The following is a 20,233-nucleotide window of genomic DNA, read 5'->3' as shown; positions in this document are numbered from 1 at the left end:
ATCCCCCAACGCGATGCCTGGCTGTCCGGTATGCACCCTGGCCGTCTGTCTGGGAGAACTCAGTCCACAGATATCCCAGGGCACAACTTGCTGTGTTCTGGTTACAAAGTCTACTGGGAACAACTCCACAACTCTTCCTGCCTTTGTACATGCAGGAAACACGATGCCTATGTATACAGTCCCATCTTTTGAGACAGAGCTCCTAGAAAACTGAGCCTCTATTTGTTTCTGGTCAAATAAAATCTGAGCCGTCTACAAGCTCCCTCCGGCAGTAGCTCTCAGCAATACGGGCCTGTCTGCTGCGTTCAGGCCCTTTGATTCCTTATTCGTCGTCACTCCCTTCATCATGTGCGAAGTCCCCGTCCCTGAAAGCTGGGACACTGCTTGCAGACACTTCTTGGACAGTCTCACAAAACTAAATGGGATTAGTTTTGTCCTAGCCCTATCCTGTCTCCTGTATTCAACCGGGACAGAATCCAAGGAACTACCAAATAAATACCTTGATGTCTATAATGATTTCAGGGAGATCTGGCTCTCTTTTACTTTTGTCAGTGTTTAACGTTGGATGATTTATTATTAATCACATTCCCCTAAACTGACAGTGGCACGACAGACTGCTGACAGCGCTTTCTCTCTGTTCTGTATGCGTTCCTGGAGGAAGGTTAATACAACGTGCCTCGTTTAAAACACGTGCGCACACAGGGTGCCTGGGTGGCTCAGTCAGTTAAGTGTCCAACTTCAGCTCAGGTCATGATCTCACAGTTCGTGGGTTCAAGCCCCACATCAGGCTCTGTGCTGATAGCTCAGAGCCTGGAGCTGCTTCGGATTCTGTGTCTCCCTCTCTCTCTCTGCCCCTCCCCCACTTGCACTCTATCTCTCTCTCTCAACAATGAATAAATGTTAAAAAAAACAAACAAACACGTGTGCACGCATGGCCACCAGGCTTTTGTCTTCATTCTCCCATTCCGCCTCTTCAGATGGACATATGCAAGCAGGCTGTGTGCAAGGAAACAGAACCCAGAAAAGTCACTGTCAATCATGTTTCAGGTAAAGACACTCATGATGGTTAAGTCTGGAAAGTCTGGGGACACCTAGAGAGGGCACCATGAGCGGCATAAAGCACCTGGTCCCAACTCTGCCAATAGAGCGAGAGGTCCCATCAAGACCCCGGGCTCTGCTTTGCAGCTGGATGGGGGGTAAGGTAGAACATGACTGAACTGACAAAGCAGAACTAAGATCTGCTGAAAGCTCAACTCAGTTCTCAAAAACTCCGCTGTCTTTTGAGGACACTAAAAGGATATGACAAACCAGTCTCTCCCATGTTTGCGAAGTCAATTGGTGGACACCTACTCTACGGTGGTGTATACGTTGCCTAGGGTAGGGTCGTGGGACCTTGAATCACCTCCTGAAAAAAACCAAATAAATAAAAATAAAAAAATAAAAACAATTTCCCTGGCTGCACTGAAGAAACCTCTGGCAAGTTCCAGGTGACCTCTCTGGTGTCTCACTCACTCTGGGGACTAGTGCTGACCATGTCCACACTGAAGAATAGCAAAGCCATCCCTGTGACCTCTAGAGTCTGTATCTACTAACGCCCCCTTTTCTTTTGCTGCCGAGAATGTGACTTTAGCTGCCTATCAAGGAAGAACGGAGTTCCCAGATTCCTGGTCCACAGAGCTGTACTACAGGGTGCACCCAATTAGAAATCAGGAAACATGGGTCCCAGATCTGCCCCCAATTTGCTGAACTTAGGCGATTACTTGCCAACTCTGGTCCTAGGTTTCCTTATCATCAAGTAAAGGCTATTCTATCTCTAAGACGATCTTATTCTGGGGCACCCATTAGAATGTGTCTCATGGGAGCACCTGGGTGGCTTAGTCAGTGAAGCATCTGACTTCAGCTCAGGTCATGACCTCACCATTTGGGAGTTCAAGCCCCATGTCGGGCTCTTTGCTGACAGCTTAGGGCCTGGGGCCTGCTTCAGATTCTATCTCCCTGCCCCTCCCCAACTCATGCGCTGTCTTTGTCTCTCAAAAATAAATAAATGTTAAAATTAAAAATTAAAAAAAAAAAAAGGTATGTATCTCTTGAAGTGTATCTATATATTTAAAAAACCAACCAACCCTTTCTGTCACATATGCTTACAGAGGAGTCTTTTCAAATATTCCAGCCATAGTTTTGGCCTGCAGATCGAGCACAGCAAATCTCTTACCTACAATCACTGCAATAAATTTCATTTTCTATAATGCAAGTAGCCTGCACAGATCCCACCTGCGGCCCCATTACGCCCTTGGCCCACACCACGATTCAGCACCCTCGGCTGGGGCTCCAGCACATCCCATGCAGTCTCTCAAGTGTCCATGTCTCTGTGATGTCAGTCTGTCTCCTCTGCTCCGCTTCAGAGAGGAAGGCTAGGGTGAAAGCTCCAAACGTGGCCCTTCAGGCCCAGGCAGAGCCCTATGGGGTTCGTTCTCACAGACTTCCCAAACAGCCGATACACCTGCCGCAGCCCGGGGGAGCCCGATACACCTACTGCAGCCCGGGGGAGCGCAAGGTCTCCTCTCTGGAAGACTCCGCATGGGCACAAGAAATCATTAGCTAAACGCGGTTTCTATAGATTTGATGAAAAACGAAGCATAACAAGAGCGGGAGAGTCAAACCTAAAGATTCTGTTTCATGTCCCAGAGCCATGCAGGCCTGGTCTCTTCAGTGTATGCCTGTCACCTGGGCTATTCAGGTAGGTGAGACCAGACCGTGAGAGGGTCGGTGGAGCCAAGGACATAGGCCGGCAGGCTAGTGTGAGAACCGGGGTGGGAGGGGATCTGCAACAGGGGGCTAGAAAGAGGAGTGGAGACGAGCTCCCCCAACAAGCAGGGTTGAGAAGCCAACCGGATGCTTTAACAAAGACGAGGGAGGCTGTGACAGCAGAATGCTCACGTCACGAAGACCAGCTCCACCCCCAACTAGCTAGCGGTGGGTGCCGGAGCAGCTCACGCTGGCCTGTGAGAGCCAACAGCTAAGCTATTAGGAATACTGCATGCAAGCTGTTACACATAAACATCATTAAGGACTAAGTTATATACCCTTATAACTAGATAAATTATATTAAAAATAAAGGCAATAAATAGTCAAAACTCAGGACTTCCTAACTTTTACATTTCACTTTATCCAGGCTCCAGTGATCATTTCTGTCTCATGTACCTGTAGGGTAGAAACAGGATCTGCTGGTGTGCTCCTGCCCATCTCTTTCCAGCTCTGTGGTCTGGGAGCCTGAAACTGGCCACGATGGGGATACTGGCACCACAGAAATTGGCAAACTGTACCCATGAGGGCTTCGCTCCCCTGGAAAGCCGGAGGCCAAACATGAACCAGCACATTGCTGCTAAACAGCCACATGGCTTCCGTGAGTGACTTCACGTGCCAAGGCTTCACCTTCCTCCTTGCTACAGGGGTGATAATCAGTGTCTCCTCCAAGAGCCGCTGCAGGGGCTACCGCAGGTAAAAGCACAGGGCCTGGCTCAGGGTGGACACAAACACTAATTAATACCGTTTCCCGCAAGAATGACTTTTCTCTTGGGGACGCCTGGGTGGCTCAGTCGGTTGAGCATCCCACTGTTGATTTTGGTTCAGGTCATGATCCCAAGGTTGTGGGATCTAGCCCTGGACTGGGCTCTGTGCTGAGCACGGAGCCGGCTTAAGGCTTTCTCTCCCTCCCTCTAAAACATAAAAAAAAAAAAAATTTTAAAGGGGGGCTCCTGGGTGGCTCAGTTGGTTAAGCGTCCAACTCTTAATTTGGTTCAGGTCATAATTTCACAGGGCATGAGGCTGAGTCCTGCATTGGGCTCTTCAAGGAGCCTGCTTGGGATTCTCTCCCTCTCCGTCTCTTCTCTCCCTTCCCCACTTGCTCATACATTCTCTCTCTCAAAATAAATAAACTTAAAAATTTTTTTTAAAAAATGGCTTCTTTCTCAAATTTGTTGCCTCATCTACAGAGACACAGACAGACATGACAGCCAATGCTTGCACCAGTGAGCTCCCCCCTCCCACTTGCCGCCCCGCCACAGTGATGCAAATGTTCAGCTAAAGGAGCTCCTGCTTGGTCGTGTGTCAGGGAAGGGTGGGCAGGCATGGGTTCAGGAAGACCTTAGCATCCACTCCTAGTGACTCTGAACTTAGAAAAAACAAACAGATTTTAAGCAATATTATTTAATCAAAAAATTAGTGCTGGCTGTAATCATTTAAAAAGATTAGGGAGGCAAAGGAAGTAGGTTTGGGAACCAAATAAGAAGTCCCATATGCTGAATGCCAACTGAATGGAACGTTCTTACTAAGCAAGAGAAAGGAATTGAGAGGTCAGGGTTTTAATTTATCTGTACTTAATTTTTTCCACTTTCTCTTGTTCCACACTGAAGCTGTTTAGGCTCATAGAGGCTCTGCTGTTTGCAGAAGGGACAGAGTATGGGGGTGGGGGGAGATGAAGCGAGGAGTGAGAAAGAGCCCAAAAGAGGGTTGGAATGCCCAGAGGAGGTGATGAGTAGGGAGAGGGGAAGACAGAGGTGAGGGCACGACAGCCCTCTACAGATGGCATTTTTCTAATTCCACTGACAGTCCAGCATCTCACATCTCATCCAGTCTCATTGCTCGGCTGTGTTCAGCCACTTTTACCTATTTTCCCTGTTGACATGGACAGAAAATTGAGCAATTACCCTTAAACTCAGAGCTCTCAGATCATCCAGATTGCTACACTTACAGAATTAAGTCCCCAATTGCCCCTGGCTAGAAGTGACTCAACTCCACTGGTCCTTTAGGAATTAAACACTTTTTGGTTGGCCATAAGGATTTATTATTCCCAAGGTTTGGAAGTATTCGATTCTGTCAAAACTGGACCTGAGTTGCAAAGAGCACAGCCTTCTCCGGTGGGGGGGGGGAGGGGGCGGTGTGAGATGCTGGGAAGAGGCCGTGAGAATTCCAGCCATGGTCCTGGATCACGCCAAGATGCAATGGTTAAATGTGAGAAAGCTGTAATCCTTTCTTTTAAAGCTCCTGTTTTTAGACTTTCTACATCTGAAAGACATCTTTGGGGGCTCACAGCTTTCTTCTTAACTTGACTTTAACTTTGAGACAAATTATTTGAAATTTGAGTCTGTATCTAATTGTATTTTCAGAAGTTGTTTCAACCGTAATATTATTCATCTCTTTTAAAGACAAGATCTTCTCCTGTTTGTGTGCTTCCCAAAAGTTCATCTTCAAAGCTTCACATTCTACCCAGAGTCACTTTCTGAGAGCTGGATTTTGGAGCTGGAAACACTTCTGGAGTTGGAGAGGTGACAAGACTTTGCACCTGCTGTCTCCTCTACCAGGGTCCCCACCCCCACCCCAGCCGCCTGCTCGCACCCTCCCCCCTGGCGACTTCACTCTTCCTTCTGGTTGAAGAGTAAAACCGCTGCTTCAGAGTGGCCTTCCCTCATCACCCAATCCAAGTCAGGTTTCCACACTATTCTCTCCCATGACGCTCTGTGCACTGCCTTCAGTGGGCCCAATCACCGCTTCTCCTTACTTATTTAGCTGTGTGACCATCTGTATGGTTCCTATGTCCCTGACCAGGCTGTAAGCACACGTTTTTTTCCAACATCATGTCCCCAGTGCCCAGCCCTGAATATCGCAGAGTAGGTATTCAACAAATGGTGGCTGAATGAATGACTTGCCCAAAGTCACTTGTAGAGGCTGGGTTCAATCCTATTCCAGATCTGATGTTCTTTCTTCTAACACCATACAACCTTCCATGATGGAAGTCCGAACGCCTTAGTGTAAACCAGAAACTTGATTCCAAGGATAGGGATGGATATTGAGCCATGAAAGGCTGGTCATTTCAGTAAGAGAGATGACTGTGTCCATCCTACAATTCTGGGACCCTGGGGTCATCTGGGGGCTCTGGCTGCCCATCATTCTCAGCTATTCTCATAATCATGACTCTCAAGCTCCCTGAAACGTTGTGTCAACTCTTGTGAGTGATTCCACCTGGAATCGGCAAAGTAGATGAATGGCAATCTCCGAACTTCATGAAAGGCAGTTTATATGGGACTCTGAAAATCTGTAGCGAAAAACTTTCCTCTGAAGAACCAGCTTGTCTTGCCAGGCCTCACCTGGAAGGCCCTTCGGATTCTTCTCCACCTGCCCACATCCTGCTTGGCCTTTGGACCCCCGGCTCCTTCTTCCTTCCTCCTGAAGTATCCTCAGCTCACAGGGATTTCCTCGTCGCCTGACCTGTGGCTCTTACTAATGTAAATCACGAACACAGCAGCCACCACCGGCTGCCTTTGCCATCCATTATACTGCTGTCTTAGCTCCATAATGCTTTTCATCTCTTCTGTCTTCCCAGCAAAGTTCTCTGTTCCAGTGGAGCACAGCCCTACAAAGGCTGACAGCACATTTGCAGATCACTTGCCGAAGGCCTAATCCAACTTGCAGGTGCATTTTGTTCTGGTTATGAAGTGGTTTTAAAAACTCCTTCTGTCATTTTTGAAATATGAATTTCAACTTTCAGGCTGAGTCACCTCTGCTCTAGGTTTACCACAGGCCCCACCATTCTTTACTGTCTCACGTTTGTGCTGTTTCGTGTGTGTAGTGTCTGCCGGGCCCCTCCAGGTATGCAGGCTTGTGGCCCGCCATGGCCTTGCAACCAGTCCTGTGCGGCACATTCTAGTTAACCAGCAGACTCCACAGCCGCCTCCAAATGCCACTCACTCCCGCTTCTCATTCTAAAAACAAATCTTATCCTAAAAGCCTTTTTCTTCTTCTATTTTCCTGCTCTCTTCCTTGGAAGCCTGACACATCAGTGGAGGGGAAGAAGTGTTTCTCTTCTCTCCCTGAACATCTTCCCCAGGGAAGGAGGAGAACATGTGCCAAGGGTAAAGCCTGGGAGGCTGACTGCTGAGAAACAGATCTGAGACATGGCTCCTGGAAATTTCCTAGACAAGACAAGGAGGGAATGGAGCGGGCATTTCTCACTGTATCAGAATCTCTCGGAGGGCAAGGGCTGCCTTACTTGCCACTATCTCTGGGATCTGGAGTGGTCCTGGCCACAGGAGGCACTGTACGAACACCTGCTGGCTTTCCTCAATAAAATCTAACCTCTAAGACTGGTAGTGGAAGGAGACTGCCTGCTTGGGGGGGAACCTAGATCTTGGATCCTCATATCTACTCCCCAAGATTCATTCTCCTGTGGGAATGCTGACCAATCACCACCTCTACCAAGTACAGGGAAACTGGCAGCCCCTTCCCAGGTGACAATGGTCCTTGCACCAATGACCTTGAAGAATAGGGTGTGATTTAATTAAGGGCACCAGTAGGTTTCCTCACAGGCACCCAAAATCTGCTTAATGGCATTGCTTAATGAGCATCCATGGATGGTTCAGGGCAATCATTCGTGGAGTGTCCCCACCCACTGGCTATCCTAAGTTCAAAGGAGCAGCCTTCACTAGCCAACCAAGTAATTCTCTGAGCAAAGATAATTCTAGAAACTAGTTATATGTAACATACGATTCCTACTGCATAATAGATTCTAAACATTCACACACAGTGAAATAGATGAAGTCGAGTGTGAAGTATAACATATGAACTGATTTTCCATTAAAGAACTCAGGCATAACTGCGTGGAAAACAGATTTATGCCGGGGAAGAGGCATTCCTCGTAGAAGGTAAAATCAAGTGGACTCTGACAAGGAAGGGCTTTAAGTGTTAAACTTCCAGAGCCGAAATAAAGGCCAAATCACTAATTTCACACTTCAAGTTTATGAAGGGGAAAAAGAAATACTAGAGGTATTCTCTGAAAATAGATATCTTTCTTCTCTCCTTCCTTAATGGAATTGTATGAAGTATCCTATCAATCACACCGGGAACTCTACATTACAAACGTGGGAGCTGACACTAATACAACGCACCTATGGAAGGAGACACCAGTGTAGTGAGGGTCACTCCATCTGTAACAGCCCCCAGAGGCCAGGGTCAAGATCTATATTCAAATCCTGTATAGTATTGGTGGTATCGTGGTGAGCATAGTCAACTTTCAAGTGTCGTCACTTATTAGTTGTGTGACCTTTGGCAAGGTTGTGTTTCTTTGCCTGAGTCTGCTCATCTTTAATATGGGGATAATGAACAATCCCAAATGTCCATTGCCAGGCGAACAGATAACCAAAATGTGGTATGTCCATACACTGGAATATTATTCATCAATAAATGTAACAGGCTAACAATACACACAACAACCTAGATAAACTCAAAATGATTACAGTGAGTGAATAAAGCCAGACACAACAGCATATGTACTTATGATTCACCTTACGTAAAACTCCAGTAAATGCAAACCGCTCTATGGAGGCAAAAAACAAGTCAGTAGTCGCCAGGAGATGAGGAAGGGTGGACTGGAAAGGGGCATGAGAAATTCTGGAGAGCGCTGGAAACGTCCCATCTTTGATTGTGGCGGTGTTTTCATGGGGGCATATACACCTGTCGGAACTCAAAGTGTGCATTTTAAATGGATTCTGTTTCTTGTACGTACATTAGACCTCAATGAAGGTGATTTTTAGAAACTTTCTCCCGGGTTTGTTTCGAGAATTAAATGAGTTTGGTAATGAGCGGTGATGGCAGCGATACTGGGGGATAAGGGACAGGAGAGCAGAGTGCTCTCTCGTGAGTCAGACAACCAGAGCTCCTCTTGGGGTCCTGCTGTTTTGTATGACGATCCCTGAGCTTCGGTGCTGTAACGTGTGAAGTGAATGCCAGGCTCGGACGAGACGGCCTGCAGAGGTGACCCAAGCTGTAATCGTGCACTTCCAATGTGATGGCGCCTCAGTGACAGCCAGCACGACTTTCTAATAACACGCATGTATCACGTGTGTCCACTTCAGGATCCGGGGGAAAGAATGCTGTACTGTTTAATAGGTACTCCTTGAAATGTAGCATTTTTACACATTGAAAAAAAATGGAGAAAGGAGAATTTCAGAAGCCCTTTGAAGGGAGGTAGAAAGAGGTTTAAGGTAGGGTGGGGGTGGGGGGGTCCAGAAAAAGATACCAGTTGAGTAAACCTTCTGTAGACCATGAACTTAACGAGCACCTCAGAGTTAGCAGCATTGTAACGTCCACGCACACTGCTGTTCGCCCACCCACCAGCCTTGTCAAAGTCCGGCAGGGCCCCTGCGTCCCTGAGTCCTTTGGCATATCCCCGGATCACCCTGCCGTCCAGGCAGATCAAAGGTGTAGCCAGCAGCCACCAATCACGGAGCCCCCCCCAGTGCAGCACTGACAACGCAGGTACTTGTGGGGGATGACACTTGGGGGACAGAAACGCAGGGGACCTTTTTTAACAGGGGCACTGGGGATTATTAGTGGGTGGACGAGCTTGGCAGCGACACGGAGTTTAGTGAGGAGAGCGAGGGAAGGAGATCTGGTGAAAAAGAAATGAGCTTGTCAATAAGAGATAATAGAAAAAGCAGAGTCAAATGCTTAAGAGTGATGAAGCCATGCTCTAAATCTTAGAGTGGAAGCTAAATTCCTGACCTCCAGTGACTACCTTTTTACCTTAAAACCCCTTTGGCATGAGATGAGGCAGAAGTACCCTTTCATACTTCCTGTCCATTCCTGTCCTCAATCCTGACTTAGGAAGTGCTACAGCAGGCCTGACGGACTTTGGTGTGCAAAATACTCATCCAGGGAGTGTAGTTACATTAATACAGATCTATGGGCCCCAACCCCACCTTCTGATGACTGGAGGCCTGGGAATGTACACTTGAACCATTATCCCAGGATGGGTCACGTGTCCCACAGGCCCCCAATCCCGTGAGGCGGGTAGTAATCTAAGCCTTCTGGATTTAATGCTCCCTTTCACTTTGTGGTCACATGCAAAGGTTAGTTACGGAAAGCGCTGGGGCCCCACCTGTAGCCGTGTGAGAATAACCAGCCAGGAACAACACTGGACACTGGAAATGATACAAGATACAACTGTGTGCAGACTGCGCACAGTAGGAAGTGCAGGGCAGTGATCCCTGAGAAGGGGAATGTGTGGGCCTTACCATTTACCCTGGCTTCCTGCCTGGATGTATTATTTCCTGGACTCTGGCCCAGGGAGGGGGATTACCAGGTGGGGCGTGGAGATCTTGTGGAGGAGCCAGAAGTCAAAGTTTAGGTAGGTGAGGGTGACTGGAACCAGAGAAGCAGAGGATGAGAGAGAGGAGCTACGCAGCAGAAGGCCGCAGCAATCTAGACTGACTGCCCTCTAAGCTGTGCGTGTATATGGTCAAGTTCCGCACGGCTGGACAGCAGATCACTACCAAGAAAGTGTGAGGGATACAATCCCACAGGGAACCGGAGAGGCTGAGCTCCTTCCAGGCAGAGCGGACAGTCCCGGCTGAACCACCAGGCAGGGACGCTGAGGATCTTAATGTTTAACTTAACTCTATGGAAAAAAAGAGAGAGCAAGAAAGAGAGAATATTCTGTTTCTTTTTCTTCTCCACGTAAATTTTAGAATTAGTTTGTCAATATCCAGAAAATAACTTGCTGGGAGTTTGATTAGGACTGCACTGAGTTTATAGTTGTTAAGAACTGACATTTTGACAATACTGTCTCTAACAATTTTTTTAAGTTTATTTATTTTGACAAAGAGAGAATGAGAGAAAGCAGAGTAGCGGCAGAGAGAGAGAGAGAGAGAGAGAGAGAGAGAGAGAGAATCCCAAGCAGCCTCCCCACTGTCGACAGAGCCTGATGTGGGGCTCAAACTCATGAACCATGAGATTATGACCTGAGCCGAAGTCAAGAGTTGGATGCTTAACTGACTGAGCCACCCAGATGCCCCTAAAACTTTAAAGTATTAAAAAAATAAAGTTAGCTGTAGACTTGCCCTAATAAAGCTTAAAAACAATTCTCAAAATGACCAAGTTGACTAACAAATATCTTAACTATCTCTTAAAACAGATACAACTGTCTCCTAAAACAGAAACAAGATCCAGACACTCAACATAGCAACATATGTAATGACCGGCATCCAATCAAAAACTACTAATCATGTGAAGAAGCAGAAAAACATGTCTTGTACCCAGAAGAAAAATCAATCAATAGGAAGAAACACAGGAAACACAGAGATGATAGAATTAGCAGAAAAGGACTTCAAAACAGCTATTACATATAAAGGCTACTGTCAAGGATGAAGCAAAACATAATCAAAATAAGGAGATAAATGGAAGCCACAGAACTGAATGGAGCTTCTAGAGCTGAGAAATACAATATCTGAAGGAACGAATTTACTGAATGGTCTTAATGTCAGATCAGACACCCTAGAAGAAAAGAGTAGCTACATAGCGGTAGAAACTCTCTAGACCACAGAGTTTAGACCAAACTGGAGAAAAACCTTACTTAACCTCTCTGTACTTTAGTTTCCTCATCTGTAAGACGGGGAGAACAGTAGCATCTCATGGGGTCGCTGTGATGATTACATGCTCTAACACATATCAACTGGTGGAACGGCACCTGGTAGAATAAACACCTGATGAACACTAGCTATTATTGCTGTGGTCGTTGGCCCCAGAAGTTGGGCCAGTCCGCAGTGGGAGCACCCGGGAGAAACATCTGCGTCCGAGAGGCAGCGGGGAGGGGAGGGGAGACACGTGAGAGCAGAGCTGTGGAGGGGAAACCTCGGGGCGAGGAGCTCCAGGCAGAGGGGGCCGCACTCTCCCAAGGCACGGGGACGCAGTGCCACGGGGACGCGGTGCCACGGGGACGCGGTGCCACAGGGTCGCTGCGGCCCAGGAAATGCTCTGGGGGCTGCGGAGCCTCTCTGGAAGCTTTTTCTGATTTCCTCCAAAGGCATCTTACCTCCTCCGTCATCTGATCCGTCCAAGCTCTGCTGTCTGAGGCGGTGACTGCCCCCAAAAAGAAGGAAAGAAGAAAATCAGTTTCAGACACAGAAAGAAACCACCCAAACGGCCACTGTATGCGTCCTTTCTCCTAGATGAAAGCGTCTCTGGACCCTCTTTCCTCCATCAACTTGGTCAGACCGAATTAGGCAACCTGGTCTGCCACGTGCGGCCAGATAAGCCGTGCACAAGCCGTGCAGTGCCCCATCCCACAGACCATGATATGGATGCTCCTCTCACCCCCGGGGGGGACCAACGTCCAGTGGCTCGGCCTGCACACTCTGTCTTTGCCTAGAAACCTTCTTTCTCCCTCTTTGATAGAGGTCTGAGGACAAGGCTGGGTTCAGGAAGCTGTTGTTGCTTCTGCCCCCCTGTATCAATAAGCAGAACCCATGGGTCAGCACTCTGCTACCTGCACACCTAATTCTAAAAACCACAAGGTGGGAGGGGGACATGGGCATCAATACCAGGAAGGTCAAGACCCCCGGCCAAGGAAACAGAGTTAACTGAACACTTGACTCAACGTGCATAACTAAAGGGGCAGACTGCAGCCAGATTTGTTCTATTTTTTAATGTTAAGTCCAGCACAGGCCGGACAGATGATGACCACCAAGACTGAACGGCTTGCAAAGGTCCCCAAATGATGCCACAAGAATGCTGGAGACATACTCTTCTATTTCTTCAGAAGCCCGCCTTCCTGACCTGAAAAACAGAAAAACAGGGTTTGTGAGAACCACTAGACTCACGCGCTGGTGGGGTACGTAAGAGACGGGGTTTCAACGTGAGGGCAAATTACCATATTCCAAGTGCTTTATTTACCTGTACTTCTCTTTCTATAACAAGGCCCATAACCCACACGAGAGAATTACTGACACTGGAATGTTTCTCTACAGGGGAGGAGCAGAGAGAGAGGGAAAGAGAGAATCCCAAGCAGGCTCCACACGGTCAGCACAGAGCCCGACACAGGGTTCAAACCCACACACCATAAGATTATGACCTGAGCCAAAATCAAGAGTCAGGCACTCAACTGACTGAGCCACATAGGCACCGCTGTAATGCCTAAGCTTATTTCAGCATAATTCCAACTGAAATCGTTGAGTTCAAGGGCAGATTGGGAAGTTCAAAACTCAAAAGGATATAGACAATATGGTACCTCCTTTCAACAATTAATGGACCAATTTATAGAGCACTTTCTTAGGGTTGAGACCTTGAGTCTTATTTGGAGCTTTAGTTGTTAGCGTGTGTAGCTTCCAAGGAGCAAAAAGAGTTGAACTGGCCACACAGATCAAGCCAGAGGCTCTGGGCCTCTCTGTAGCCTCCACTTGAAGAATCAGAAGACCCTGTGAGTGATGTTGGGCAAGCAGTGCCCTTACGACATTCCATGAGGACAGGAGGTGTAAGTACATATAGATGCTTATCTAAGGCTGTGGTTCTCAAACTTCTGCGTGCATAAGAACCGTCTCGAGGGGCGCCTGTATGGCTCAGTCACTTAAGCATTTGACTCTGGATTTTGGCTCAAATCATGATCACAGTTCATGAGATGGAGCTTCATGTCATGCTCCTTGCTGACAGTGCAGAGCCTGCTTGGGAGTTTCTCTCTGCTCTTACCTTGCATGCACACACTCTCTCAAAATAAACTTTTCTTTTTTCTTTTTAAAAACTTTATATATTTTTAATTTCTGAGAGAGAGAGAGACAGCATGAGCAGGGGAGGGTCAGAGAGAGAGACAGACACAGAATCCAAAACAGGCTCCAGGCTCTGAGCTAGCTGTCAGCACAGAGCCTGACGTGGGGCTCAAAACCACGAACCGTGAGATCATGACCTGAGATGAAGTTGGATGCTCAACCGACTGAGCCACCCAGGTGTCCCTAAACTTTTCTTTTTTAAAGAATCATCTGGGAAGCTTATTAGACATGCAGATCACTGGACCTGGCAGAGAGAGCTTTCTGGATCAGCAGCTCTGGGAAAAATGGAGCTCGGGAAGATGCATTTTAAACAAATCCCCAGGTAATCCTAACATAAGCTGATCACTACTGACACTGGGAGAAACACTTATCTAAAGTCTTCTAAATGAGACTGACAAAATGTTGACAATTATTCAAGCTGGGTGTGTGGGTTGGGTACATGTTGATTACTTTTCTGTATGTCTGAAAATTTCCACCATAACAAAGGTTTTGTGTGTGTCTGTATTTGTGTTTTAAATAATTCTTTCAAGTCAGAAATCAACTGGGGAGGCTGGGTGGCTCAGTCGGTTAAGCGTCCAACTTCAGCTCAGGTCACGATGTCACAATTTGTGGGTTCGAGCTCTGCGTCAGACTCTGTGCTGACAGCTAGCTCAGAGCCTGGAGCCTGCTTCAGATTCTGTGTCTCCCTCTCTCTCTGACCCTTCCATGCTCATGCTGTTTCTCTCTCTCTCAGAAATAAATAAAACATTAAAGAAAAAAAAAAAAAGAAGAAAGAAAGAAATCAACCACCATAGTGAGCATAGGCAAAGGGCGGTGGCGAGGTCATAATGGCCAAGAGTCAGCATGCATAAGAAGGCCTTCAACAACGCCTTGCCAGCAGAGCTACATGGGAACGACCCTGCAATTTCCGCAAAATCCAAATGACCCCCACCCCCATCCTGAGCATAATCAGAAATTAAGCCCAACTTTAAGTAGGCTACTTTACATGAAATTCGGACCACCCCAATTGCACTGTTAAGGAAGGAGAAGAGGAGGGAGGGAGAATTTTGGCTTCTGCTGGGAAGAAGAGACGGGTAAGGACTGGAGGGAAGAACTCTAAGGGCATCTCTCAGGTTGTAGTTTTTGACTCTTAAAGAGGAAGTAAAAAGACTAAGCAAGTAGGGAGGGGCAGGAGGGCAAGTGGGGCAGAAAAGGCAGCAGGGAGGCACCAATGGTAAGCTGCAGAGGGGTGCCCAGGGCCTCGTCACCATGGCGCTGGTGGGCGATACTGGTTTCAATACTATCCTGAGTCAAGAAAATCCTAAATGTAGAGCAACTAGCAGCTGCCAAAGCCACCTGTTTGTGTGGGAGGATAGAAGGCTCTACTCTTAGCTCAGGCACATTCCCCGGGACCCCTACCTCTAATTGTTCTGGTGAAACTGAACTTTACAAACCCACCATCCAAATGCCTCAGTAATATGTCACCAACGGTAGAAGGGCTTGGATTATACAGGGTCAGAAAAGAACAACGGATTAAAGAGGTCAGGGAGGCCAGCCGGCACCTGCATTTTGTACATAAGAGACATAGCATCTCCAATTATTCCTAAGAGTTGTGATGACACTGTTCCTTCCTAAGCAATGTGCTATGGCCAAAGTAGCAGTGATTTTGTCTGAAGGAAACAATAATGGTAACACTAATCTTCACAGGAAGGCTGATAAGCTGCCATTTATCCACTCAACATCCAAAAACAGGGAGGAGTTTCACATTCAGTGTAATTGCTGCTGAGTTCACATCCTACTCTCTCTCACTGCAGGGGGAGCCCAAGGACCCTTTCAAATCTCATTTCACCCCAAGAGAAGGAACAAGATCAAAATGGAGCCCTCAAGGGATGTCTGGGTGGCTTAGCTGGATAAGTATCCGACTCTTGATTTCAGCTCAGATCATGATCTCATGGTTCATGAGTTTGAGCCCACATCAGACTCTGTGCTAACAGCGAGGAGTCTCCTGGGGATTTTCTCTCTCTCTGTCTCTGTCTCTCTCTGCCCCTCCCCTACTCTCTCTCAAAATAAATAAATAAACACTTTTTTTTTTTTTTTTTTTTTAATGGAGCCCTCAGGGAGCCTAGGTGGCTCAGGTCATGATCTCATAGTTCATGAGTTCGAGCCCTGCGTTGGGCTCTGTGCTGACAGCTCAGAGCCTGGAGCCTGCTTCAGATTCTCTGTCTCCCTCTCTCTCTGCTCCTCCTCCACTAGCGCTCTGTCTCTGTCTGTCTCTCAAAAATAAATAAACGTTAAAAAATAAAAATGAATAAAAATAAAAATGGAGCCCTCAAGAACAGAGGGTAGGGAAGCCCTCAGGTGGCACATTCTCTAGTTCTCTCTCGTTTTCTCTCTCTCTCTCTCTCTCTCTCTCTGCCAGAAATAGATTCTGAGCAAGCCTTCTGCTCAGGGTATATGGAAAGGCCAGTGGGAAGCTGGGCAGGGCCCTGGAGAACGGACCATGGATGCCTGGCCCTGGATAAAGCTGAGGGCTTTCAGCCTCGCCTAGGAGTGTGTCAGTTTGCCTGGACCACAGTGGTGTTTATTTTTGCTTTGGTTTCAGCATGAATTTGTTGCCCAATCTGGGAGATTTTGTACAAAAATCCAGATTTCTGAATTCTTCAGATACGAAGCCTGCGAGGCTGGGCCTGACTTCCCTCACGGAGCCTGAGCCCTAGCCCTCCCCAACACCCAACAGGGTCATGGAGGAGGGTCTTTATCATTCAATCTGCGCTGCTGGATCTCAGAGTAGAGATTAAGAAGCAAGTGAAGCATTTCTTGTAGCTTCTCAGCTACCAAGAGCAAAAAAGCAAAAGGAAGGCCAAGTGGGAAGACTGTTTTAGGACCAGTGGCAGTGGTATGTATGTGTCTTCGGAGGAATGTGAATTCGCAATTCATCCATATTTGCACCTCAGTAAAAGCATTTAAGGTGCTGTTTTGAAATACAATCCCACCCACTTCACAGATTTACTTCACCTGCCTGGCTCCCAAAGGCACCTCAAGTCACACATTGACAGAGCCCAGCATAAGGACACAGACTCTAGCATGATGATCTTCAAGCTATAGGTCATGACCTGCTGTGAGTCATAAAATCAATTTAGTGGATCCCTGCCAGCCTTTCTGGCCTTTTCCTTTTTCTTTTTTAACAGCATAGGGTAGAACAGAAAAGAGGGTGTCCTGCAAACAGTAAGGGTACGTATTACGTAAACATTTCTTCCCAGTTTTATATACAGACAAACCCAGTCATGATGTAGAGTCTATTTTTAAATTGTTGGTGGCAGGTTAAAAAAAAAACAAAACAAATACAGTCATCTATCACAGTGCAATAGGGTGAGGTAACTAAAGAAGGACTTGGACTGAAGTCCTGCCTCCCACAGACCGCAGGAAGGTAGAGGCTGAGGTAGAGGGCTGTGGGTTCGGGGTCATCTCCTCACAGACATACTCCTGAGGAAGCAGTGTGACCTGGTCCAGCGTCAGTGCAGGCTGTCCCCGGGGCTGTCGTCGGCTCTGCCCTGGGCTCTTGGTCTCTTACTGCACCCCTGGCCCACGTGCCTTCTTTCCCAGAAGTGGCTACAGGGCGCAGGGGGTTGGGAGCCTGACCACCTTACACAGGTGGAAGGCTCCTCAGTTTTCTTCCCCTCGCCATCTGCCAACACTAACACTAGCTCAGCCTGGCTCTGGGAAAGAGCTAAAGCAGGTTTCAGAGGCGCTGTCTGACAGAGGGGGCCATGGAGCGCCGTGTCACGTGCTTCATCCAGGTCACAGAGCGAGTCAGTCATGAGGCTGCCACAAAGAGCCCCATCTCCTGACCTGCACGCTAAATTCCAAACACACTGGCCCAAGCCTTTTCCAAAGCAGGTGCCCGCTGGTTTTACAGGTGCCCCTACGACGAGGGAAAAAAAACAAACCCTGACCTTGATAGGGAAAAATTATGTTATAAGAGGGCCGACAGGACTGACAGGGAATTCCAGTCCCCGCCTGAAGACTCTCCTTCTGGATTCTTCTTCCTGTCCTGCTTACCGTGTGCATCCAATTGCCACTAACGTGGAAGCAGCAGACTATAAATTGTCCCCCGTGCTTATGCCGGGAGCTCAGATCTTTGGAGAGACCGTCTCCCCTGAGCCCATCGATATAAATAAACCTCCAGCCCTCCAAGATCTCAGTGCCGTTTGGCTCTTCTGTCAGCGATCCAGCCTGGTTCCATGAGGCCTGGGGCACCCAGACACCTGTATGCATTTACCGCACAGGCCGTCCGTTCCTGACTTCCCATACTTACGGAAGGCAAAGGAGGGTACAGAGAACTGAAAGCTGGAAAGAATCCTTTACCATGACAGTTCTGAACCAGTGGTGCACAGGAGAATCACCGAGTTTTTTTTGTCCCCCCCCCCCCCCCCAGTGTCTATGTTCTGAGCCTCACCCCAGGCCACCCGAGGAAGTAATTGCTAGAAATGGGACCTGGTCACACGTATGAGAATCAGTGCCCTAAACCTTACTTCAGATAGTGTGCTGAATGACAGGTACTGAGCAGCGAAATGGAAACCTTGCAGCTTTTCCTGTTGAGTCGCCCGCTGTCTTCTAACACCAGTGTTAGTGAACTCTGCCTTGACCTAAAGGCTGAAGGGAGGCAGGAAAAGAATTCATAGCTGAAGCCTCCACTCCTGAGGGATCCTGATCCGGCTTTCCTGAAATGCAGACAGGATTCCACGGTGTCCGCAAAACTTGAGCAGGTGCTCTTCGTCTCGGCAGGCCCACAAGCAGTTCAGATCCGATTAGAGATGCTCGTTCAATATTCAAAATGTAAAACACAGAGGTTGCTGAACCAGCGCTTTGAAAAGTTAATTAAATGCCAGGTTTCTTTTTAAGAGCTACTCCATCACTTGCTGATTGCTTTGGCCATTTTGCAGAATGGAGCTGTAGCTCTGGACAATGACGGGAATGTTCTCCTTCACCTCCCACCTTGTGAGGACAGTGTGACAGGAGCCAGGGCACTTGGCTTTCTGCTCTCCCATGAGTGACACACGGACCTGGTCAGTGACTTGGTGCTGGTGTTGTCTTACCGTCCCTCCTTCCATTGAAAGTCTCATCTTCAGCCCTCAACCGACCCCTCCTGGTAATCACCTGTTTCTCTAGGACTCACACTAGCCTTCCTCCCCTTGGCTTCACACTGCGACCTTCCCTCCTCGGGGGAGGCCTGTCCCCAGGTCCCACCCCCGCAAGCCTGTCACAGAAGGCTGATGACTGATGATATCGACAGTTAACATTTACTGCGCTTGTTGGGGGCCATGCGCTGTTATTATATTATCTTCCTTACATATATTACCATCATATAATACTGTATATTCTCTCTCTATAGTATTATATAATGTTATTGAACTATCACGTTATCTTTTTTTATTTGCCCCATGTTACCAAAGAGACAAGTTCAGAGAAGTAGAGCAGCTTGCCTAGAGTAACCCGGTTAGAAAGCTGTAGGGCCAGGATGCAAGCTGTTGGCCACCAAAGTCCAGTTCTTAGCCCCTCCACAATAGAAACCGGCAGATAGTTCTACACGATGGGAAATGCTTGTTCCGTAGATTCTGCTTCAAATCGGTGACTATTTCCCACGACACGGACACACTTTCAACTAGAGCAGTGCCTCATTTTGCCAGGCCTGACAATCTGGTAGTCAATGCCGCCTTAAATGTCCTGTGCGATGTATCATATGTTTTCTTTACAATGGGACAGCTCGCATGAGGCCAAAAAGACCTCCACACACCTTCCTTGTCTAAGTCCTTTTGCTCAAACACAATTCTTTTCTCTCACATTCAGAGGCCACGCTGCCGTTTGACGGGCATGACTTGGGCAGCTGAGGACAGACTTTATGACACCACCCGTCCTGTGACTGCAGCCACGCGGGACCACTGCGGAGTCCTTAGTTTCCTTCTGGGGCTCCGTGGTGAGGAAACGCTGCGATGTAAATACTCTCCTGCCTGCAGCCCGTCTCCTGCACCCTCCCCACCGCGGCAGACAGAAGGCCTGGGCTGCCGCTCACACGGGTTACGTGCTGAAGGGTGAAAGGCAGCCCTAATGTAGACATCATCTCAGTTAAAATGTTTCTCTCGAGTTTAATGGAATACTGCAGAGATCTAAATGGAGATAAAGTACCACGGCTCAGAGAACAGCCCGGGTGCTATCTTTATGCAGCATGACAATGTTCGGTGGTTAATTAGACACCGTTAACCTATTTTAGCAGGGGACATAACCGGGATAAATGGGGGGAAGTGTCCTTGAAGTCTCTTAATAACCACAGCACATATTGGACCCTAGACTCACCTTCCTGCTGCAAGACAGAACCGGCTTAAAATAGACCACAGTGCCAGGAATCCGGAGGCCTGACTGTCCCGGGGGAAGGCCCTCTGCTAGCCCAGCCCCCAGGGGCCATGGCCTCTGATCCAGATGTGAAGGCTTTGGGCAAGTGGTTTACTAGTGCAACTTGTTGCCTGGGAGAAAAAAGTTAAAGCCATGCTGTACAGCCCACAGGATTCCCACGACAAAAAGAACAAACTCTGCAGCCAGGGGATAAATTCGTAAACACTTGGCGAGGGGAGGAGCAGGAAGGAGATACCAGCTAAAATGGAGCCAAAGCT

General features: G+C 47.9%; 1 protein-coding gene across 2 annotated transcripts in view; it reads right to left on the bottom strand.

Moving 5' to 3' along the window:
* The window catches only part of IFT43 (intraflagellar transport 43), an 82,112-nt gene that overhangs the window by 10,399 nt on the left and 51,480 nt on the right, over nt 1–20,233 (bottom strand). For both annotated transcript variants that reach the window (XM_039232323.1, XM_039232324.1), the window contains exons 4-5: nt 12,574–12,606; nt 11,864–11,910 (exon numbers count right to left, since the gene is read on the bottom strand). In XM_039232323.1, coding sequence (XP_039088254.1) covers nt 11,864–11,910; nt 12,574–12,606 — 80 coding nt within the window. The remainder of the gene's footprint in view (nt 1–11,863; nt 11,911–12,573; nt 12,607–20,233) is intronic.

The sequence above is a fragment of the Hyaena hyaena genome, unplaced genomic scaffold (assembly GCF_003009895.1).
Source record: "Hyaena hyaena isolate Hyena2069 unplaced genomic scaffold, ASM300989v1 scaffold_65, whole genome shotgun sequence".
Classification (NCBI taxonomy): domain Eukaryota; kingdom Metazoa; phylum Chordata; class Mammalia; order Carnivora; family Hyaenidae; genus Hyaena; species Hyaena hyaena.
The sequence above is the reverse complement of the archived record's forward strand: the minus strand, read 5'-3'. Positions and strand labels throughout refer to the sequence as shown.